At 40.2% G+C, this 25274-nt stretch overlaps 1 protein-coding gene across 1 annotated transcript; it reads right to left on the reverse strand.

Annotated features, from left to right (window-relative positions):
• On the reverse strand, positions 1–24499 carry ASB15 (ankyrin repeat and SOCS box containing 15). Its single transcript, XM_008159668.3, has 10 exons — positions 24391–24499; positions 22788–22840; positions 22571–22702; positions 20918–21076; positions 14313–14558; positions 12030–12201; positions 8781–9351; positions 7856–8009; positions 2544–2723; positions 1–90 (listed from the first exon to the last, which is right to left on the reverse strand). The coding sequence occupies exons 1-9, from the start codon at positions 24495–24497 to the stop codon at positions 2551–2553; spliced, it is 1767 nt and encodes a 588-aa protein (XP_008157890.1). The 5' UTR covers positions 24498–24499; the 3' UTR covers positions 1–90; positions 2544–2550.
• Between the last annotated feature and the right edge of the window lie 775 nt (positions 24500–25274).

The raw sequence follows: 25274 nt of genomic DNA on the forward strand, positions 1-25274 counted from the left end.
GGTTACACAGGCCCCACCGGAGAATGTCTGGCTTCCCCAAAGGCTCAGAGGGATGAGCAGCTGTTGGCCTCTCCCAGACAGTGACATATTCTGGGAGAAACAGAGTCCTAATTAGATAGAAATTCATTCTCCTTACCATCCAGCCCACTCAAGAATAAAAAACACTGCTAGGAAAGTTCAAGATGTGATAAGAAAAAGATCAAATCCATCTGGGACACAGTGATTGCCTCGGTTTCATAGAATACATTTTTCTCCTACTTTACAGACACACACACACAAAAAAAACATTTTTAAAACCTGTGCAGTGAATTCATATATTTATATTCATGTGTTTCTTGAATATATTTACATAAACTACATTAAAGAAAATGTCAAAGCTTTAGTGTACTAGAATTTATTTAATAGTTGGAGTATCTTGAACACATTTATGCAAAAATACGTTAAAGAAAATGTCAAAGCTTTAGTTTATTTAATATCTGAAGTCATATGGCAAACTTGTATGCTTGTGATTATTTTTTATATATTTAATACACTATTTGTAGGTAACAATGCATTTTAGCCTCAAGTAGGAGAGTAACAGAGGAACTGTGAAATCCTATACATAAAACATTATAGTTCTAATTAAATACATTACAGTTTAATTTATATAAAATATATTCTCTAGGGACTAAAACTACTGATGTGTAGATTTTACATAGGCCTGGAATCACTGTTTGAAGAATACATTTTTAAAAGTGGTTTAAGCCTTGACTGGTTTGGCTCAGTGGATGGAGTGTCGGCCTGCAGACTGAAGGGTCCCGGGTTCGATTCCAGTCGAGGCCATGTACCTTGGTTGCAGGCACATCCCCAGTAGGGGGTGTGCAGGAGGCAGCTGATCGATGTTTCTAACTCTCTATCCCTCTCCCTTCCTCTCTGTAAAAAAATCAATAAAATATATATTTTAAAAAGTGGTTTAATATGGTTGAAGGGGAGGGGTGAAGGAGACACCGAGAAATAAGGCTAAGGAGGAAGGCAGGAAAGTAGATCGTGGAGGAACTTTGAACTTTATCCTAAGAGCAATGGGAATGATTTTAAGCATTTGTAAAAGATCATTCTGGGATGTTGTGTGTAGAATGCATGTTAAATGGGACGAGACGAGACAACAGGAAGGAAGGCCAGTGAGGCAGTTCTACAGTATCCCAGACAATGGACCTAAGAGCTGGAATTAGGGCCAAACCAGTGAGACTGAGAAGAAGATGATTTCAAGAGATAAACATACCAGGATCTGGTGATCTGTTATATTGGGTAAGGAAGATGGGATGGTCAAGGCTAATGTCCAGGCTTTTGACCTGGGAAACAGAAGTAATCATTGCACTAACCATTGAGCTGGACAATATAGGAGAAGGAGACTTTTGGTGGAGGAAGGTAGTGACTTCATTTGTGACATATTGAACTTGAGGGGGTCTTTGTGTTCATGTGCATCAGGGCAATTGTCTGCACAGGTCTCAAGCACACGAGAGAAAGAGCTGAACTTCAGATATCCATTTTGTAGTCAACAGCACACAAACAGTAATCGAAACTGTGAACATGGATGAAATGTCCCAGAGACTGTAGCATAAGAAGAGAAGAGGGCTTAAGACATGTTACAAAAGGGTTGGCAGGAGAAGAGCGACGCAGAAAGAAGCCAGAAACACACGGGTGGGGAGGAGCGCCAAGACAGGAAGGCAGAGGCGCTGTGGAAACCGCGGGAAGACCTTTTCCAGGAGCGGGCAGGCCAGTGCAGGTGCCGCATTGACAGTAGCAGCAAGAACTTGCTAAGGACCCTGGGAAAGGCAGTGGAGGGAGCAGAAGCCAGATAGAGTGTGTGAGTCTGCAGGCAGGAAGGCGCTCGTTCATGCAGCGTGGCCATGAGAGAGAGGGGAGGAAGGGCCAGCAAGGGGCTGAAGCTGTGGCTTGAAAAAGTGGGTCCTTTGTCTGTTTTATAAACATGGGAGAGACTTGCTGATGGATACTGTAGGAGCCACTTGATAGGGAGAGTTTGAAGACTTGTTGCAAGTGAAGAAAATCAATAGGGAGTCAAAGACAAAATACTGACTGGCTTAAAAAAATCACGTTTAATGGGGGAAAAGGAGGACTTATGTAATACTTTCAGCAATAAAGATTAAACAAACAAACAAAAAATCACAATGTAACCAGAAGGATGGTTTTCAGAGGGGAGGGATGGGGGAATGGGTGAAAAGGGGAAGGAGAATATAGCAATAATATTGTATTGTTTGCACAGTAACAGATGATTACTAGAATTAATAGGATGATCACATTATAAGGTATAAAAATGTCAAATCACTATATTGTATATCTGAAACTAATATAACCAATATCATATTGCATATCAACTATACTTATATTTTTTAAAAATCACAATGTTAAGGTCTTTAAAGATATAAAATATGGTGTCCTCGTAAGAACACAGGATCCTGTTATAAAACTGTCAATGGACTTAAACACAGTTAAGGAGATAAAATGATTCCAAGAAATATTTTTAAAATCACATTCTAAAATGTTACTTTTAAATTATGGCAGTTTTAGCTCTTGTCCGTAGAGGTCATACTCTTTAAACAATATGTATCTTTGAATGGTTGGTGGTAGAGGAAGCTTCTCGATGGAGGCTGGCTGGCAGAGTCGCTGGAGTCCCATAATTCTTCGGATTTTTAACCGACACAAATGCTTTAATGAGCAAGGATTCTCTGAAATGAATGGGGAAAACAAATGAAAAATAAAACCCAGTATTAGTGGATGGATCTGGAAGATACAGACCGTTTTAGAATAACACCAGTAGGTATGCACACGTTAACAGCTGTGACTTTAAGGGAAAGTCACTTTGTAATTAGGCCTTCCAGACCATTCCTCTGGGATGTAAGCTCCAGGCAGGCCGGCCTGCAGTCTGTCTGTGTCAGGAAGACAGCCTCGCTCATAGCGGGTGTTCAACCAGGGGATGTTAAATGAATGAATGGACTTCATTGAAGCGAGCAAGTGCTCACACCTCCTCCTACTTATTCTTTAGAATTGGGTATTACAGAGATATATTTCTTTACTTTATCTCTCTTCTACCAATCTTTCTGATGAATAACTATCTAGGAAATACCTGATGCAAATGATTCCATATGTCCACGATTCTTAGGTTTGTTTCAGTGTCTGACACCTAAACATTTTATATTTAAAAATCTACTAAGGTTAAATATCAGAGTTAGTCTTTATTTTCGACTCTTCCTTTATCTCGATGGCAATGGCAGTACTGACACATTATCCCGGCAATGCGAGCTAGTGAAAGGGCAGCATGGCACAAGGGCTCAGCCGCAGGCCCTGGGCTCGGTCAGCTTGCATTAAATGCTGGGGCTCTGCCACTTAGTATTTGTGTGACCTTAGACGAGTTACTTGACCTCCGTGAACTCAGTGTTCTCATCTGTGAAATGGGGATAAGAATGGGACCTACCTCTTAGGGTTGTTTGAAGATCAAACAAATTAATTCATGTCAAGTGTTAGAAAAGTACTTGGTACCTTGTAGCCATTCAATAATGTGAACTATCACTCAATTCAAAAATAAAAGACACCACATTTCTATTACACTTGAGACGGTAAACATGTAAATTATTTCTTTTTTGAAAATGAAAGCAATGTTTTTCAAAAACCATTGAGGCAAAATAATTGTTACCCAAATAGGCAGAATAAACCCATCTTTTTTTTTCTTTACGATTTAATTTTCTTCCCTAACAAATACTATACTGCCTTCTGTGTACCTGGAGAAATGCTGACATCCAGTGGTTATTCATACTCACAGCAATCAACTGACTTACTTTCTGGTTGCAATAATATATGACTGAAACAACCAAAAACATTCCTCTTATTTATATTGGGATTGCCTTTCTAAAGTCATAAGGATCGGTCCTTCTTTTTCAGTATAAACACATGGAAAATTAATTACCAATTAGAAGCAAAATGTTCTATGACAGGAAACACACTGGTGTTGGAGAAAGAGCCTAAGTTTTGAAATGAGACAAGCAAGGGTTCAAATCCTTGCTTTGTTATTATCTATGTCTACAACTTTGGAAAATTAATTTGTCTAAACTTTAGGGTTTTTGCCCTTATGATCTCCAAAATCTTTTAACCTTTTTATTATAAAATAAAATATAGATAGAGCAACTGGACAAATGTATAGCTTCTTAAGTTATAAGTGACTAGAGGCCCGGTGCACGAAATTCTTGCACTGGGAGGGTGGAGTCCCTCAGCCTGGCCTGCGCCCTTTCACAGTCCAGGAGCCCTCAGGGGATGTCCAACTGCTGGCTTAGGGTGCAGGTATAAGCCAGCAGCAGACATCCTTAGCGCTGTTACGGAGGAGGGAGAGGCTCCCACCATCACCACTGCACTCGCCAGCCATGAGCCCAGCTTCTGGCTGAGCAGCTCCCCCTGTGGGAGTGCACTAATCACTAGGGGGCAGCTCCTGCGTTGAGCATCTGCCCCCTGGTGTTCAGTGCATGTCATAGCAACCGGTCGTTCTGCTGTTTGGTCTATTTGCATATTAGCCTTTTATCATATAGGATTATTAGGTCAACATCTTTATCTCCCAGGTTATAATAGAAGAACTTCTCTAGCCATCCCAGAATTCCTTCCAAAGTCCACCCCAAGCTTCATGTATTCCTCCCCTCTAAGAAACTACTATTCTGACTTGTACAGGAATCAGTTCTTGTAGCGCTTCATCATCTCAGTGTGTTTACCCTACACCAAGCATGTCAAACTCAAAGGCTAACACGGGCCAAATAAACAAGGTTTACATTTATGTGGGCCGCAAAAAAAACAAAACCTTCAATTTTCATAAAAATGAAGATTTATTTCAATAGAGACATGCTGAATACAAAGGGCTAAAATAAATGAGTAATTGTTAACATAAAATAATAGAATATTTTAATAAAAATTAATATTTTTTCTTGAACATTAACTTACCAGACACTGAATAACTGCACAAATTAATAAACATAACACAAATAAACCTATTTTTCTTGTTCTCTGAAAGCAAAATATTTCCTGTTGCGCACACCAAACAAGCCAGTACTAGACTAATGACATGGCAATCGGCTGCTAAAATATTCGCTGCTAGTTGTAGTGGAGAGAAATGGTGCGCCTGTGTGTAAGGCGCGTAAGGGAAATGAATGCAGCATGATTATAGTAATCAGTCATTAGCGAATGTTGTAGTTTGTTACTAATAATTATGTATAACAGGATATTATAAAAATTAAGTTATGAAATTTTTATTAAAACGTGTCTTACATACTGTTATATTGGCTGGGCCGCAAAAATATTCACTGTGGGCCGCATGTGGCCCGTGGGCCACGAGTTTGACATGCTTGCCCTACACTATAGTATTGACAATTGACAATATTTTTAAAAATTTGACATGTCTATTTATATTTCTCTTATAATAAATTTATATGAGGTTTGACTGTGATACTTTTCTGTTGCTCATTTTTTTAAAATATACTTTATTGATTTTCTACAGAGAGGAAGAGAGAGGGATAGATAGAAATATCGATGAGAGAGAAACATCGATCAGCTGCCTCTTGCACACCCCCTACTGGGGATGTGCCCGCAACCAAGGTACATGCCCTTGACCGGAATCGAACCTGGGACCCTTGAGTCCGCAGGCCGACGCTCTATCCACTGAGCCAAACCGGTTTTGGCTCTGTTGCTCATTTTTATGGGAATTTAGTTTTCCCGAATTTCTGGAAAAAAGCTAGGTTCAAGACAGCTCTTTTAAGTTAACAGAGCTTCCTATTCTGTCGCCTTCTTGCAATGATCCTCAACACGGCCGGTGCCTTGCTCTCTGAGGTTTCCTGGTTTTGTTTGCGTCCACTCATGTGGACCTCTCTTATCTCCGTCCTGCTTGATGTTGTTGTTATCCCAATGTGGGCCCCGCTCAGAAAGGGAGGCCTGTCAGCCCAGTTCCTGAATTCATAGGGTCCAGACTGTTTTATAATTCCCCTTAGCCTCAGTGTTTTATTGATAAAAATTAGCATGACAGCACACAACTCTACAAGTTGTGAGGATTTCATGACATACTTTATATGTGCATTTCATACTTCACATAGACTTACGTATAATAAAAATAATGTAAAAACACTAATAATGTAGTTCATAAAATAGCTAAATTTATTAAGTGTTTTAATGTTCCACATTGTATGCTAAGCACCTTACATGCATCATCTCTTTATTTATTTTTTTAAAATATATTTTTATTGATTTCAAAGAAGAAGGGAGAGGGAGAGAGAGATAAAAACATGAATGATGAGAGAGAATCATCGATCAGCTGCTTCCTGCACACCCCATACTGGGGATGGAGCCTGCAACCCGGGCATACCAGCTGGGCCATGCATCATCTTTTTAAATTCCCACAACAATCTGATGAGGTAACCACTATCCTAGCCCCATTTTGCAGTGGGAAAACCTTGGCATAAAAAGGGTAACTTTCTCAAAATCACACGGCTAGTATGCTATCTTGGTCTTTTTTCAGAAAATAAAAAAATTCCCCTCTCTTCAATGAAACAACAAATTATTGTTTGTTTCCATGAAAATATCAGCCCTGAATGGCATATACAACTCAGCAATCCTATTCCTAGATAAGGCCAGAATTTTATGCCATCCTAGGTCCATATAACCCCAGAGGTCAATTTCTAGGCTCACAATACTGCATTACTCATCAGATTCTCTAAGATTCCAATTTTAGTTTCCACAAAGTCTCTTCTATTGTAGAATTCATTCAAGGGGAAGTCATTTGAGAAAATCCAAGCTTACCTCCAAATCTGCATTTGAACTATCAACTTTCTAGCCAAAGTCTCCATCCTTCCCACAAAAAAACTCAGGTGAATTAATTTAATGTGTGAGACTCTGATTGAAACTAAATGTTTAAATGAAAACTACTTTACCACTCATATTTCTTTTTATAGAACTTTATATCTAACAAATTTGATATGTAAATCAGCTCAACATTTAAGTTTTATCTTATTGACTGAGAATTATAATCTACCTAAAATTTGCCTGGCCCTAAAGAATTAGTTGTTGAGGTTTTGTTAATCCATTCATGGATGATTTGGGTTTATTAAGATTGCCAGATTATATGCATGTGACGCAAAGTTCTATTATGCTTCTTTAGGCTCCATGCAATTGATGTCCAAGTAGTTTGGGAGTTCATTTTTCCAAACTCATATTTTGAAAGAGAAAACCTCTCCAATCTATTATTTTTTCTAGTTTCTATATGTATTTGAAGTAATTTTAAACTCCATTTTATTGAAACATTTGTAATATAATTCACATCTATAATTATAACTAAACTTTAACCTCGAGAACACCAAGTAGCCTGCCTATAATAAAAACATTTGATGGTAGGAATTTGTCAATAAAGACCAGAGAGAGAGCATATTAAAAAGGATAATTCTAATACATACCATTCATTCATTTACTCATTTATTGACTAACACTTACTAGGAATTATGCTAAGCCTTGAGAATATAAAAATAAACAAAACAGATTCCTGCCCATATGGAGATTACAGTCTACATACTTTATAATATTCTAGGAGTTAACTTTAAAAAATGAATTCTATTTAGAATGTTAATATAGTTATAATATTACCTATTGTACAATCAAAGAGTTAGAAAGTATTAAGAAAAGCAAAACAACATTAGCATCTTAAATCAGAGGAAATAGTAAGGGTGACTTTCAAAAACAGTGAAAATAAAGTAGCACTGAAAAAAAGTACCAAAGATAACATTGAGAAATTTCCCCTATAGACATTTTTCATAAAAAAATTTGTAGGCAAACTTGTTTTTACCTAGTATTTGACGGATTTCTGGCCATTCTCTCTGTACTTCCAGTGCAGTCTTCAGCTTATCACACAGAGGGATATAATCCATGTAATCTATTAATACACGAATAACGCTGCCTACCAAGTGTTTCATCCAAGGAACTGTAATAAACTCACAGAACTGAGAGAATTGATAAAATTTAATTTAGTAGTACTTTTACTATACCATATACATAAGCACTCAATTTTATGAAAATTACTATCTTTGTCTTTTTACAGGAAATAAAAGGTACCTCCTTGTAATGAACAAAAAAGAAAAATAAATGGTTTGCTTGTTTCTGTGAAACAATGGGTCCTGGAGTTATATGCAGGCTCTGATGTGATGTAGCCAGCATAACATGGAAAAATCATGCTTCTTTCCAGGATTCTTCTTTCCATGCTTTTAGCCCCAATATCCCACTGAATAAGCATAAGTTGTTAACTGAATACATTTTCACATTCTTCTACATTCAGTTTCCAATTCAAGAAAAATACATACCTTCTTCGGTGCCTAGTTTTACTCATATATCCCCACATTATTGCTAACAAAAGTTCAAGCGTGAGAAAAATATCAAAGTTAGAGTTGATTTTTCTTTTCTTGTTACATCTCCCAGTGAGCCAAAGGTAGGCTCATTGGGAGATGTAACAGGAAATGAGCCCAGCTGGCGTGGCTCTGTGGTTGAGCATTGACCTATGAACCAGGAGGTCACAGTTCAATTCCCAGTCAGGGGACATGCCTGAGTTTCGAGCTCGATCCCCAGTGTGAGATGTGCAGGAGGCAGCCGATCAATGATTCTCTCTCATCACTGAGGTTTCTATCTCTCTCTCTCCCTCTCTCTTCCTCTCTGAAGTCAATAAAAATCTATTCAAAAAAATGAAATGAAAAGATGCACAACGAAAGGCTGTAACTCACCGGGTTATCCTTTATTATGCAAGATGTCCACCCCGGCAGCACCTCCTCCTCTATCTCTGACCACACGAATGAGTTCCCAAAGATGTCCCCGTGCATGCACTGGAAGCACAGCTCCACTTGGTAGCCGTTATTCAGCAACAGCCGCAGCATGGCCTCGTCGTTGAGGGCGTACTGAATGGCGCTGGGGAAACGCGTGTCATTCACATGCATAAAATAGCAATTGACGTTGGCTCCGTGGGAGAGAAGCAGCCGGACGATTTCGTGATTATTGGCCCTCACTGCCACAAGCAGACAGTTGAGGGGGTCTAAGTTTGGATCCGCACCTGCATTCAGAAGAACTTCCGTGCAGTGGATATCGTTATTGGAAACTGCAAAGTACAGCGCCGTCTTCCTCCCATCGTCATAGCTCTCAGAAATGTGGTCAGCAAGCAGAGTATTGACATCAAAACCATTTTCAATGAGCAGTTCTAGACACTGGACATTTTGCCCATCTGCTGCTGAGTGAATTGGTGTTAACCCACTTTTCCGGATTGCATTTTTGGATGTTACTGGGATAAGATATTTCAGTGCACTGAAAATAAAAATAAATCAAATATCCACATGGCTTGAAGACAATCGAGAAATTAAACCAGCTTCCTCATTAGACAAATGAGTGCAGTTTGTATCAGTTTTCTTTACTTTTGCTAGATAACCTTATACAAAGACATATAATCATTGTCCATTGACTTACTACTATTTGGTTTAGTGTAATGTAGTTTAGTTTTTATTTAACTTCCTGTTCTAAATGTTCCTGGGGATCACGATGGATCATATGTTTGGCTCTAGAATTTTGGCTCCTCAGGAATCCTCCCCATCTTCCAATTCTTCTCTGAACAACATACAATTTACCAGCAACCAATGCTATTTCATGAAAACTATAAAAGAAAGGTAAGCCCATCTGATGCCATAGAGAAATGCTTCATAATCTTGACCATTAGAATCATGGAGTCACGGGAAAATAAAACTGGAAGTGGCCTTGAACATCACTCAGAGCAACTCCTTCGTTTAACAGAAGAGCAATGTGCAGCCTGGAGAAGTGAAACGACTTGTCCAAGGTCACACAGACGTGGAGCAAGGGTTAGATTGCAGGCCTCTTGAATTCTCATTCATTACTCCTCTTTCACTGCTATCTGAGCTACCCATGCTTCACCATTGGCCATGAACATCCTGTCTACTTCAATATAACTCACAATGGAATTATTAACCATAAGAAGCTTCTTTCTTATTTCATCAACTTTCTAATAGTCCAATTGAGGTAACTAACACTGCTTATGTTTCTAAGAACTTGTGATAGCTACAAATTCCACACTTGACTGACCAACTAAACATGTATGAGAGCCATCAGCAAGGATAACTTGATCTCTTGTGCCTAACTCAGAGCTACCATGTGTGAATTTATGAACACTGGGAACAAATCCAGGTAAACTTTAACAACGTGTCACTTAGCGTTAATTATGTCATTGGCCACTTAGCTGATGTGGCCACTGAAGGTGATAAAGCCTAAGTATTTCAAAGTTTTGGAACTTATTAAATATATTTCATTGCCTAAAACCAACCTCTCATTGCAGGTAGTTTAATATAATGATTATAGACTTCTATTGATATGCCAGTTGTGGCACTTTGGTGATTAAAAAATCTATCCAGCCATTTTTTTTGGAATAAAGAACTCTATACTTTTAATGAGACTTTTCTACTCAATAGTTTATTTGACATTATACTATAATATCCATTCATGTTGCTAAATAATTAGAGTAATACTGATAATATTCTCACAAATTTTAATTATTTTCAAAGGGCAAAAATTTTTAGAAACTCTATAGCCTTTTATAAACACAGTTAAAAAAACAGGAGGGCATATTTGGATGGCTTGTGAAGAATTCTTATGTGTAACTTTCCTCTAAAAGAGAAACTCTTCATTATAAAAGTAGTATACATTCAATGTGGAAAATTTATAAAGTACAAAAATATATTATGATGGGTATTGGTGTGGGCCTCTTTGGAGATGGGTGAAAAGGTAAAGGGATTAAGAAGTACAAATGGGCAGTTAAAAAATAGTCATGGGATGTAAAGTGCAGCACAGGGAATATAGTCAATCCTATCTAATAAAAGTAATATGCAAATTGACCGTACCTTCGCTACGCCCACAGCCAATCAGAGCGAACAAGATGGTGGTTAATTTGCATACGCTGAGGGAGGGAGGATTGAAGAAAGCAGAAAGCAAGGCAGCTGCGCGGGCGGGCGGCAGTGCGGCTGTGGAGCATGCGGCCATGGTGGCCTCTGAGGCGGTGGTGGCAGTGGATAGGGCATGGCAGGTGGTGTGTGCAGCCGCGGCAGCCTCGGAGGCAATGGCAGGCAGTGTGCGCAGCGGCAGTGGCGGCGGTGGCAGAGGCGGTGGGCAGGGCGTGCAGCGGAGGCGGCAGGCGGGGCGTGGTGGGCAGTGTGCGTGGCCGCGGTGGCCTCGGAGGCGGTGGTGGCTGCGGGCGGGGCGTGGTGGGGCGGGTGGGCCGGGTGGGGCACGCAGCAGCAGTGCGTGTGACTGAGGAGGCGGCGGCAGGGTGCATGGCGGGTCAGGGTGCTCAGAGGTGATGGCAGTGCGCGGCCACAGAGGCAGCTGCGTCAGCAGGCGCGGAGGGTCGGGAGTGTGGGGCGAGGCTTGCAGCGGCAGTGGCTGTGTCCCCCGTGTGGCTGCGGAGGCGGAGGTGGCCGCGGGCTGGGTTGGGTGGGCGGGAGGGGCAGGGGGTGCCCCACCCATTCCGCCCACCCCACCCCACCCCGCCCCGCCCGCCATAGCGGGAGAGGTGGGGGGGGCGGGAGAGGTGGCCGTGGCGGGAGGGAAGCCCACCAGAAGTCTTGCAGGAATATTCCTGCAACGGGTCCCTAGTATTGTAATAACTATGTGTGATGTCAGCTACTAGACTTGGCGGGGTGAGCCCTTCATAAGGTATATAGATGTCTAAACACTCTGATGTACATCTCAAACTAATAGAATGTTGTATATCAACTGTAACTGAAAAAATTTTTAAATTGTTAAAACGTAAAAATATAAAAAGGGTAAAAGTCAACATGTTTAGAAGAACAAAAAATGTTGAACATTTAGCCTATTTCTTTTTGGATTTGGGGGGTTATTACTTAGAGAGAATTATGATTACATTATACATGCAATTTTGTATTTTTTAACTTAAAATGACCATCCTATGATTGACCACTCACAGGTAATGTCCCTCGTAGGCAGCTCGGTGTATAGGAAGATGCCCTGCTCTGTTAGGCACATTTCCGCTTCCTCCATATTCCAGCAGGAGAGAGATGCAGTCAGGATTGCCCCCTCCTGCTGCCTCAAACATCACTGACGCCCCATCGTCCGCCAAGGCAAACACATCGCCCCCTGGCAGTATGAACACATGCACAGTGACAACTGGACGGATTGGAAAGATGGGCTCCTTCCAATTAGACGATTGTTTTCCTTTCTAGTTAGGACTTACAATTGAAAGTATAGAGTTAAGAACATCTACATTCTCAATATTTTTAAATAAACAATTATGCAGCATGTTTCCTTTTATTAGCAAACCTTTGCTTCGCTGGAACATCTGAGAAATAAGTCAATTTCTATAACAGACAAATGCTCCTGGGAAAAGACATCAGTTAACACTCTGTTTCAACTGATGTTTACCAACTGTGCTGTATGTGAAAACACTGGGTGAGACTCAACAGAAGATCCTAAGATAGCAACTCTATTTTAAGAAACTCCAAGGGGAAATGAAACAAAAAATCATCAGAGAACACAAAGTGTAACATTCGCCTGACATCAGGACTAGCAGGTTCCATGTAGGGGGAAAGGTCTGTGTTTGAAGTACGGCTTTGCGGCTGACTGTGGTAGCTGGGGACAAGCTATTTACTTGCATGAACCACATCTCATCTAAACTAGGGTGCCCAGCTTATGTCATAAGACTTATTTAACAATTAAATGAGGCTGCACTTTGAGGTCCTCAAAAATGTTAGTCTTTTCCTCATAGCTGATCCTTGGGGACCCTGTGGTCCTAGCCTCTATTTAAAGACGAGGAAAGTCAGAACCAGATGTTTAAGTAACTAAGCTAGGGGCAGACAATGAGTAGGTAGCAGAAACCAGTTTCAGAATTTGGTTTCTTAATTCTTTTTGAAAAATATATATTTATTGATTTCAGAGAGGAAGAGAGAGGGAGAGATAGAACATGCATGATAAGAGAGAATCATTGATCGGCTGCCTCCTGCAACCCCCACACTGGGGATTGCGCCCACAACCCGGGCATGTGCCCTGACCGGGAATCAAACCGTGACCTCCTGGTTTATAGGTCCACACTCAACCACTGAGCCACGCTGGCCAGACTGGTTTCTTCATTCTTAATAAAGTACTTGGAGGTTTCAAAGGGGGAGCAACATCACAATCTGTTGGGCAGAATTAGGGAAGGCTTCAGGGAGGAGGTGTTTCAAGAAGGTGATTCTGAATTATGTTGGACAGAATTCCAGATGAAGGCAAACATCTGACTCTGACCCAGACAGCGGGATGTGAGGCATGCTGAGGAGCAGCCATCTAATTTGGCTGGAGTGCAGGATACACGTTGGAAGTAGTGAGGAATACACCTGGTAAACAATTCGAGATGATGCAGAGGGGCCTGTGTATAACGCAGTGGGCAGCGGGGAGCCACTGAGGACTTCTTACTGATTTGCACTATTGCAGCTGTCCTTTAGGCAGAGGAGCTGAGTTCCGTATGCAGTAAATATTCTCTGATGGGGAGACCGGAAACCTGAAGAACAATTAAATGACTGCAGTGGTCCAGAGAAGGTGTGAGGGGCCTGACCGGGATGCAAACCAGAGGGACTGCCAAGAACAGGTGAGTGGAACACGGCGGCATTCGGCACCGGACTGGATTTGGAAAAGAAGGTGATGGAAGAAGTAGAGGTAAATCTACTTTGTCTCGGATGACAGAAATCATTAAATCAGAAGTGTGAACGAAGAGGAATTCCGTTTAGAAGGTGAGTGTGAGACCCTGGGAGTCATCTATATGAAAACGGGGCTGTTTTTAGAGACAGCAAGCTGAGCTGGGCGTGCAGATTTGCAGGTAAGTGTGCATACGGTTTAGTTGAGCACTCGCTGGTTTGGTTCAGTGGATAGAGCGGTGGCCTGTGGACTGAAGGGTCTCAGGTTTGATTCCGGTCAAGGGTTACATGCTTGATCCCCAATAGGGGGCATGCAAGAGGCAGTTGGTCAATGATTCTCATCGTTAATGTTTCTATCTCCCTCTCCCTTTCTGAAATCAATAAAAAAAATTTTTTTAAATATATATATTTTTAAAAAGCTTTTATTTTAAAATTGAGTTGTGGAATAGGGGACCAATCGGGAGGCTGTCGAGAGCTGGGCACCAAAGCCGGATGCCCAGTTACTTTCAGAAGAGGAAGAGAGGCCAGCAAGGAGTGGAGAAAAGGAGACATGCCAGGGACGCGCAGTTCCTGGCCACGTACCTTTGTGGATTAGGTGCTCCAACACATCGCAGTGGCCGTGCTCAGCAGCGACCCCTAACGGCGTGACGCCGAAGCCGTCTCTCAGGTGCACACTGCCGCCGTGCTTCAGCAGCAGAGCTATGAGGTCTTTGCGGCCTTGTTTGGCCGCCTCGTGCATGGCCGACCAGCGCTTGGCACAGGGCTGGTCCAGGCTGGCGTCGTGCTTGAGCAGAGCAGACACCATGTCGTAGGAGCCCCTTCTTACAGCTTGAAGAGATTTTTAAAATAACAATCGACAGTAGGCATATTAACATGAATATTAGATGGTGTTAAAGTGACCAATGTTAATATCAAAAGAGAATACTGTATTTTTCACCCCCATTTCATTTCTTATATCCAAATTTTGATTGCAGGCCCTAGCCAGTTTGGCTCAGTGAATAGAATGTCGGAATGTGGACCAAAGGGTCCTGGGTTTGACTCCCGTCAATGGCACATACCCAGGTTGCAGGCTCCTCCCTGGCCTGAGTCCTGGTAGGGGCGAATGCAGGAGGCAACCAATCGATGTGCTTCTCTCACATCAATATTTCTCTCTGTCTCTCCCTCTCTCTTCCGCTCTCTCTAAAAACAACAACAAAATAATAATAATAGTAATAAACCCCACAGATTTCTATTGTGAAATGTAAGCAAGCAAGATGACACTGCTGTTTCTTTAAGACTCTGACATGAGAAGGTTCAAGAGTTTCATGAAAAACAGTGCATATTGCTAAGATAAGATGCGGTATATAATCTTTCTAAATTTTAATTTCTTCATTAACAAAATTAAAATAACATCCGCTGTTGGGTTGTATAAATTAAATAATGTATGTAAAATTTTTAGCATATACTAGGAGCTCAGTAAATGATAACTATTATCTACATAATAAAAAGGTAATATGCAAATTGCATCACTCCACTACGCCCACGATTGGGCCAGCTGGAGGCGCGGGGGGCGGGACTCAGGGTGGCCGATTGGCTGGTGGGAGGAGCGGGGGGTGGGGATCGGAGTTCCTCTCTGGGTGGCCGATCGTGCTGGCAGGAGGCGCTCTGATCTGCGGGTGGCCAGAGGAAAACTGCTGCTGGCGGATAACTGGTGCCGGCAGCCAGGTGAAGGAAAAGTCTATTGCATGAAACTTCGTGCAACAGGCTTCTAGTTATTAATAATATCATTTCATCACTGTTAGGATCCTGAAGCCACATGTATAAATAAGGTTTATCAAGTTTTTCCCCCTCTAGAAAGTTCTCCCGACGATAGCAGTATGAAATGTACATCTCTTTCCTATACTCTTAATGGGAGTTCAGCAATAGGAATGTTTAGAATCTAGGTAGGTTCTAAATAGATGAAGCATATGACAGCCAATGAACTACAGTTTCAGAGGTTTACTAAAGCAGCTCTCTCCCCTTCTTTGCTTGTCTCTAGTATCTAAAATTACACGGTTAAAAGTGGTTTCCCCCTTTAGATTAATGATATATTTTCCCAGCTTAGATATAAATATTTCTTTTTTAAAATATATTTTTATTGATTTCAGAGAGGAAGGGAGAGGGAGAGAGAGATAGAAACACCAATGATGAGAGAGCATCATTGATCGGCTCCCTCCTGCATGTCCCCTACTGGGGATCAAGCCAGCAACCCAGGCATGTGCCCTTGACTGGGAATTGAACTGTGACCACTTGGTTCATAGGTTGACACTCAATCACTGAACCACACTGGTGGGCTATATATAAATATTCCTAAAAGATGTAATGCATTTTCTCTTATCATTAAGTAAAATCTTATTGAGAAACAGCAGGATGAATGCTGCTCCCTGCAGCTGGGGATAAATACAGATTCATTCATTCATTCATTCATTAATTCATTCAATACCTGCCACAATAGGAAAGGCACTGTGTTAGGCACTGTGGACAACAGAAAAAGACAGATGTTTCTCACTTGTGGAATTTACAGGTTAGGGAAGAAGGCTATCCTGTCTTGTGTTTGGAGAGGAAGTCAGAATCTGGGCCTTTGCTGGGAAAGGCAGGAGGAGATGTGGGCCCACATAGAACATCCTGGGCACCCAGGAGGCAGAATGCAGAAAGGGTCTAAGGCCAAGCCAAGGGAGAGGGCTCCAAAAGGCCTAAACTAATGCTGAAGACAAGCTTTGAAGGCAGGCAAGCCATCAGTGCAGTGAGATTCAGGTTTTGTCCTACTCACTGTCTAAATTAGAGTCTGTTGACAAATGCATTTCTCTGAAATCACCCACCTGCCACTGGCAGCTCTAATTACAGTGTATTACCTCATCCTAGCTGGTGTTATTGCAGAGCAAACATCAATAAGTCAAACCAACTAAAAGGTGTGTCCTCGTTTATCTTCTTGCTCCTATTGCATTTTTTTCCCTTTTGCCTGATTCAGAGAACATATTGATTAGAGATATTAGTCTTTCTTCACGAGAACAACAGCAAATCTAGGCCATATTCAACTTAAAATACTTTGAAAAAATAAAACTTAGCTTGTAATTTACTTTTTTGGAAAGAATATGTTTTCTTTCCCATAAACATAATAATGCAAATTGTGGGGAGCCCCTCCCAAGTTAACCCACAAAGACATACCTAATCAATAAATGGCTGAATAATGAAAATTAACAGGACACTATATTTGTGTAACATAACCAAGTACAAATAATTTATGAAGTAAAAAATACACACACACACACACACACATATATATATATATATATATATATATATATATATATATTCAGTAATAACATTTTAAGAAAACCCTGTTTCAGTTCAGGAGTTAGAGAATTCCCATTAGAGAATTTTGCATAGTTTAAAGGCACTTTTGTACATTTATCATCTGCTGGCACTTTTCCTGTTTATTTAAATTCCCGACACTTTCTCTGTGGGTATATGTGTTTTGCTCACATAATTTACTCGTCAGCAGTGAATTATTTTCTGACTCATATGACATACAAATAGAGCAGATTTTTCTGAGGTATCTTGACAGGCAATGGAAGATCGAAAGAGGCGATGGAGTGAAGAGAACATACGTTGATTTGTGAGAAGGGAAATGTCCGAAGCAAAATTAACTGGCTTCTTCTGTACCTTGGGCCCCAGTGGCCAGGACAATCTCGTGGCTATCCAATTAGAGAAAGGTGACACCAACTTCAGAGACAGGGCAGAGAGGGAATTTGAGTGCAAAACCCTTAAGTGTCAGGTCATCACAAATCAGGTATCTACCACTCAGCAAGTAACTGTGTAACATGACTGCAATGCATCAAAGTAGCATAGTAAGGCCAGATGGCTGATGGAGGGACCAAAAGTGACTTTGGGGGGCCATTTAGGGATATCAAATAAGTACAAGGATAATGGGATTGACATTGCACAGAAAAAGAAAAAGGACAGCAGTTTTTTCTCTTATCTCTCCTTCGTGAGTTAATGGACTGTAAGTAGCAAATTTCAAAGCATCCCACAGATTCAAGAAGAACATTGAGAAGGTACCATGAATTATCCATTTCCCTATGAACCTAAAAAGACAAGGTGGTTTTCACAATGAAGGTCCTGAAGAATTTAACCCAAGAAAAATTCTTATTCTCCAGGATGATGGGGACATAAGTGAACACCTCCAGAATATTTCCTTCACGAGACCCTGTCTTCTCTTTGATATTACCATTTGGTTTTAAATATATCTTATTTCTAAATGTTAACTCTATTTTGACTGATAACTCAATGATCAAGTTCCTTTCCCACTTCAGATACTGATAGAGTAGAGAAACCAACAAATGAAACTTTGAAATGCAAAGAAATGCTTACTGCTCTGTTGTGGGCATTAAGCATTTAACAATTTACATGAAGCAAAAAGAAAACAAATGAGTGACAATTATGTGCTCTTTTTGAAGTAAGTGGGTTGGGAACAGCAAGTAGAGACTAATTCTATATTTGCAAAGTGCGATGAGAAGAAGAAGAAGAAGAAGAAGAAGGAGAAGAAGGAGAAGGAGAAGGAGAAGGAGAAGGAGAAGGAGAAGGAGAAGGAGAAGGAGAAGGAGAAGGAGAAGGAGAAGGAGAAGGAGAAGGAGAAGGAGAAGGAGAAGAAGGAGAAGAAGAAGAAAAAGAAGAAGGAGGAGGAGGAGGAGGAGGAGGAGAAAAGGAAGAGGAATAAGAAGAGGAGGAGGAGGAGGGGAGGGAGAGGAAGGGGAGGAGGGGGAGGAGGAGGAGGAAGGAGAAGAAATCAAAGACTATAGAAACAACAACAAATACATGGATGTCAGTGCAGATACTCCATAGTATATGCCTTTACAAAAACAACGCAGATCACATTAATAGTGGTGCAGTAACCCGTAGCTGAATATTCTATTAGTGCCTGTAGTGCCAGCTCAGGAAAAAAGCTCTGGTTTATTTATGAGAAGCAACATGTTATGGTGACATAAAGGCTGGTTAACACATATACAGAGACAGCTATCTGTTCCTCTATTCTCATGTTTCCCCTTTTGTTTTAGCAACAGAAGCCCCAAGTTTTAGCTGGTCACAGTCTATCCAGGTAGACTCTACAGAACCAGGCCTGCCTTGTACCTAAGTGTGGCTACGTGACAAAACCTGAACTAATGGCATAAGAATGGAAGCGCTTTATCGATGTCCAGGTCATCTTCTTAAAGGGGAAGATGCTTTCCCAAGGCTGCCTCTTTCCTCCTTCCTGCGGGCTGGGAAATGGCACCTGAAAGTTCTGTGTGACGGTGGTGCAGCCACCCTGCCACCCAGGGCCACACGCTCTGAAATGTTGTCAAACTTCATTCTTCCTAAGTCATTGCTCTTTGTTTGCTTTGGGTATCTGGGTTTGTTTTTTGTTACATAAGCTTTGCCTGTACCTTAACTATAATATTAGCTTGGCCAATCAGATCTAAATTTAGGAAGGCTGAAAGCTCTGACATGGGGCAAGAGTAAGCAAGACGGAATCGGATCAGAGTGACCCCAGGCTCTGGTGGCCCCATTTATTTAACGTTATGTCCAGAGGCAGAACCCCTGCCTCGATTTTCCTCCACTGTCTGTGGATGACGCTCTACGTCCCCCAAGTCACAACTAAGAGCAACTATATCTGTGAAAGTTTCACAGATTTGGTACTTCCTTTTTTCCCTAGTTTACTTTGAACATACACCTTTATTATAGTATTTGTAACATTAATTTTCTACTTATATCATATCTAGCTCTCCTACTAGACTCTTTGAGAGGAGGAAGATCATTCCACTCCTCTTTATATCCATGTTGCCCAGCACAACAGCTGGCTTAAGGTAACGTCTCAATAGATGTTGTTTGCATTGATGTTGTTGAGTTAATGTTGAATGTAAATATTTTATGAATGTTTATGACTTGTCTGAGTTTTCTGTTAATATTTAGGTTGTTTTTTTAAAAATTCTAGTGATTTCCCTGTGAATGGGAGCAGTGGTAGTGTTAGCTAGTTATGACCAGAGCTCATGATGCTTTATTCTCTTTCTCTGTGATTGCTGATAAATAATCTTAGGTCTCCTCCTGCCACACACACACACACACACACACGCACACACACACACACACACGCATCTATCATGTGGCAGGGGTTTGATATATTTATATTATCTCTAATTTTTATACCAAGTCTGCATGGCAGGTGGTATATTTTCATTTTATACATGAGGAAACGGAGGCCCATAATTATAATCTCAGAGCTAAGATCTAAGTCCATATAATACTACTACACTGTGTATTTGAAAGTTGCTAAGAAAGTAGATCTTAAAAGCTCTCATCATAAGAAAAAAATATATAACTATGTGAATTGATGTAAGTTAACTAAACTTATTGTAGTAATCATTTTGTAATATATAAAAATCATGTCATATATCTTAAACTGATACAGTGTTTTATGTCAATTATATCTCAATAAAACTAGGAGACAATAAGTCCACAGATCTGATACCAAAGCCCAAATTCTTACTCTACAACCCAGTCCCTAAGAGAAAGGTGATGTTATCCCTGGTCATTGTAGTTAATATCACCTCTCTCTCTGCCTCTGCAAACAGACCTGCCAATTCCTACTGGTCTACAAATAGCAGGATACACAAGACTGAGAATATGCTGAGAAATGACACCTTTAGATTATTTCATTTTTCCTTTGCTGTGTCATGGTGGTTAACTCCTTGTAGGGGCCCAGGGGTGCATCTGAGTACTCCTAATCTGCTGGCTCCTCTTCCTTCCAGTTTGGCTTCATTGCTGATGTGGACCTGGAGTCTCTTGTTGGAGTCCCCTTCTGCCTCTTGCCTCTGACTATAGACCAAACGTGCAACCCCCTTACAGCTGGCCCCTACCTAGACAATGTTCTTTTAGAACTGGTACTTCTTGTTTCATAAAACTAGTTTGGATTGCTCCTGGTTAGTTGGTGCTGAAGGGTCTTTCACATTTGACCTCTTTGTGGGATAGAAAAACAAAATCTTAGGACAGGGAAGATGGGAGATAGGGGAGAACCCAGGGAAAGAAAGGAGATGAGGTAACGTAATTTTAGCCAATACATAGTGGTTTCCAATAAATACATATTAACTACTTATTATTTATTGCAAACAAAAAGTTCTAGAAAAAAGGTCATTTACCAATGAGAAGAGGTGTCTCGCCTTTGTCGTTTTTGGTGTTTGGCCACACTCCCTTTTCTAGTAAAGTTCTTACATTTTCCACCAGACCAGCTTTGACTGCCAAAGTCAATGGTGTTTCTCCATCAGAGGTCTTGAACTCCCAGAGCGTCTTATAGGATGCTGAGATGTGAAAGCATTGCATAAAGTTAAAAATCTTCATCCATCAAAGTCGATTGATGAAGCAGCGAAGACTAAAAGGAGATGTGAGTAAAGTTTCTCAAATGATAGTATAAGTAGATGAACATGGACGTGCTAATCAAACTGACAGCTAAAACACCAACATGTATGTTTCAAGGTGCTCTTTTTTTTTAATGGGTTGTAAATTTTCATCCTGATGAATTATAAATCAACTTCCCAATCCTTAGCATTGTTATTTAAATTGCATCTGAAATTGGTTTTTGTCAAATGAAGCCTGTGAATGGGGACTGAGAATATATCTGAATGAATGCATCCTGTGAGAATATGTTAGCTACACTCCATCATCTTCCATATCTGTCTATATGTCTAGCTATCTATTTTCTTTAGCTGGCTAGCTGGCTGGAGAGTTAATCATGAAACACCATTATCTTCTACAACATACAACTAGGGAGCAACATTGAAGGTTGAAAGATGGAGCACTCTCAAAGTGTTTTATGAGACACTGAGGTATGAAAAATACTGTATTAAAACATGAACATCATTATTAATATTTGAGCAAGGTCAATTTACCATAATATTTATTAATGTTTATATTACGAAGAAATCGTTCGAGATGAAAAATTAAAAACTGACTTCCAAAAACAAAGATATTTATATTCAGCCCTGGCCAGGTGGCTCAGTTGTTGGAGCATAATCTCATAGACCAAAAAGGTAGCAGGTTCAATTCCCTTTCAGGGCACATACCTAGGTTGGGGGGTTCAATTCCCAGTTGGGGCATATATGGGAGGTAACCAATTGATGTTTCTCTCTCACCTCTTCTCTCTCTCTCTCTCTCTCTCTCTCTCTCTCTCTCTCTCTCTCCCTCTCTCTCTCTCTTTCTCCCTCCCTCTGTTTCTCCCTCCCTCCCTCCAATGCTTCCTCTCTCTCTCCAAGCAATAAACAGTCTGGCCTGTGTGGCTCAGTGGTTAAGAATCAACCTATGAACCAGGAGGTCATATGCCTGGGTTGTATGCTTGATCCCCAGTAGAGGGTGTGCAGGAGGCAGCCGATCAATGATTCTCTCTCATCACTGATGTTTCTAGCTCTCCCTTTCCCTTCCTCTCTGAAATCAATACAAATATTTTAAAAATAAAATAATAAAATCAATAAACATCATCCTTGGGCGAGGGTTAAAAAAAAGATTTACATTCAAATCAATTAATTAAGGATATATACAAACTTCTATCACTTTTAGGTGATAACCACATTTTCCAGCCAACCTGTGTCACATTCTTAGAAGGATGCAAAGGTGAACACAGACACTCACAAAATGTACTGATTTTTGTACCCTACGTTTAAAACATGGCTATTGCCTTTTCTCGGTTTCAAATAATATTTTATTCTGCTTCTCCTTTTTGCTTGTTAAATTCATTGACAACACTCTCAACTTCTACATTCTTGCTTCAGTTTGGTCAAAGAGGCTTTATGTTCTCTTACCATCCAGGACAATTTCAAGTATTTGTTGAATGGGCTGAACAACAGCTTCATGCAGGGGAAACCATCCTTTTTCATCCGCTTCATCTAATGCGTATTTATATTTCACATACTCCTGGAGCTCAAGAATGTGGCCTAAAGTAAACATATGGGCTGATAAATCTGTCCCGGCAAGATGGAATCTCGAATTCATCCCAGTGTAGGCAATGCACTCACTTACCATGTTTTATGGCCTCTACAAGTTTCCTGTTTTGATCACTTAGTGGCACAAATCTTCCAGAGAAAGAAACATAAGCCATAATTATAAAAGTGAAATACTCTGAGGAACCAACATTTTAATCTATATTGAGTTCTGAAGATAATTTTAATAATCAAGATTTCAAGGAAATGCACACAACTGATTTCATCCACTTAAAAAAGCAATGACTAAGAGTCAGATATAGAGTATATTTATGATACACTAGACGCAGGAACATTAGTGAAGATGATAAAATATAAGCTTATAACACCGTCTCTCAAATGAGTGCTGAGCAACGAAGGAGTAAACAACTGGAGGCAGTGTTGGAAGAACCGGGCTCGGGTTTTGTGCTTTGTGACTCTGGGGAGGCCAATGGGCCTTTTGAGTGGTGGTTCTTCGTCTGTAAAGTGCTGGGAGTAAATAGAAAGGTCCCTAAGACTTCTTTCCACTTAAAAAATTCTATGCTCGGTAAATGTTTGCTGCTTTAAACCTAATAATTGCTAATTAATGATGGCTCATTTGGGGGCTTATGATCCACCCTGCATGTTAGTCTTAATCAACTCATCCACAAGTGAAAACAGGCTGAGCATGTACAGAGCAAATGGCCAGTTACCAGCCCAGTAGGTCATGATTTCAAGCCTCATGGCAATTCTCTGGGGTGAATGTATTCAAAGGAAACAAAGCATTTCATAACAAATTGGTTTAACATTATCAAGCAGAAACATTTGCTGCCATCCTAGGGCTGTGAATGCTTTCCCCGGAACTCTAAAGTTCTAAAACCTGTTGAAGATATGGAGAAAAATTAAAGAGGCCAGGAATTTAAATGTAATATAATATAGCATTGAATCTATCCCAAAGCACTACTAAGTTTCAGAATATTATAATAGAATGTAAAGGTAAACTAAAGTTTAGTTTAGTCAGAAGAATAATGTGTGTTGTTCAAGACAGAAATCTATATTTGCAGTCTAAAACTGCTAACATAAAACCCCAATTTTGTGTATAATTTGTTAACTTCTGTCACTTGAAAAGTAGATAATGAAATAGGCTCTGGTTTATATATTACTTCTCCATATATTATATAAACACTCAACCCTGTCCCCATTCATTGAACATATGGGCTAGGTGGGCTAGCATTACTCTTCATATTTTAAAGATGCAAATATAGAATACATTACTTATACTAGTAAAGGTTGCCTGAGTCAGTAGCAGAATGGGCTCTAGAATATACAGAATAGACCTCTGTATACCTATCTATACATTAGTTGTATAAACTGTACTTGTAAATTTGTTTAAATTTATTGTCCTTTTCATTCCATTAATTTAGAAAATAGGCAATCATGCACAACCAAATTCAACTAGAAATTTCCCCTCCAGGTTATTTCCATCTTCTGCCTGAGTGGAGATTTGTGGAAGGTCAGACTGCTGAACCTATCACAGTGGCCCTTGTAAAGCTGTTCGATTCTCTGCCGGAAAAGAAGGGGAGCATTTTCCTGGAGAAAGAGTCAGGACACAGCATTTATTTCATCTTACAACCTAGTGATTGTCATAAAGGAATTTTGTTGAGAACAGTCAAGTTGATTGTTACCTTTCAGGATAAAATTCAGTCTTGCTGGCTTCAATGGATTCTTGAATACTGAGCTGAATATCATAACTTGTAAGATTGTCTTCATCGGGGTCATCATTACTATCCATGACTAAATATAATTTTGAAAAAAAGCAATTTCTTATTATCAGTAAATGGCACCGCATACCATATAAAGTTAATATGAAAGATGCAAAGTGAAATACTAAAATGTATTTACCTTTCTCCGTTTAACAAATACAAATGCATTTGTTAACATTTTAATCCATATTGTATATGAAGCCCATTCTAATTTTTGAACCTTTAATTACCTGTCTTTTGGGTATCTGTGTTTTCTAATTTTGATTTTCTTTTCAGTAATGACTATGGTTGGGCTTATAAGAATTCACTTTTTCCACATTTCTGACTTAACAAGAATGTTGGCCTATCCATTTCCTCAAGACACAGCACATTAGAAGTTTAAAACTCTGAGAAGACAGTGGCAGGAATAGAGAACAGTGAACCTTTCCCATTCTTTACTCATTATTTCATGTCTGCTGTACTTGCTTATTTGTTGATTAATTCCTTTGCTCACACCAGCAGTGGTTTGAGTTGGCTGCTTTGATTTGCAGTTGTTTTTGTATTTGTGTTCAACTTCTCCTAATGGACTCTACGCTTTTTGAGGTGAAGGGTGTTCTCTCTTACTCATCTCAGCTTCCCCTATTGTTCTAGAATGTGCTGGGCACAGGAAAGATTCTCAATGACTATGTGTTGATTAAAGTAGAGAGAACAGAACATCACAAATGCAGTGCCCTCATCTTGCCTTCAGGAAATTTGAAGCATTGAGATAAGAACCATCTTAACTCCCTCCCCAGACCAGAGACCAGCCCTCTGTGGATTAGAAATTC

The sequence above is a fragment of the Eptesicus fuscus genome, chromosome 14, assembly GCF_027574615.1.
Source record: "Eptesicus fuscus isolate TK198812 chromosome 14, DD_ASM_mEF_20220401, whole genome shotgun sequence".
In the NCBI taxonomy this organism is placed as follows: Eukaryota; Metazoa; Chordata; class Mammalia; order Chiroptera; family Vespertilionidae; genus Eptesicus; species Eptesicus fuscus.

What these genes read in the sequence shown, in the direction of transcription:
- ASB15 (XM_008159668.3), bottom strand. Translation starts at nt 24,497, where the DNA reads ATGGATAGTAATGATGACCCCGATGAAGACAATCTTACAAGTTATGAT. An exon ending in ACTGAATTTTATCCTGAAAG is followed by an intron (nt 22,841 to 24,390) that starts GTAACAATCAAC and finishes TTTCTCTGGAAG; the next exon opens with ATTTGTGCCACTAAGTGATC. An exon ending in ACTTGAAATTGTCCTGGATG is followed by an intron (nt 21,077 to 22,570) that starts GTAAGAGAACAT and finishes TTCACATCTCAG; the next exon opens with CATCCTATAAGACGCTCTGG.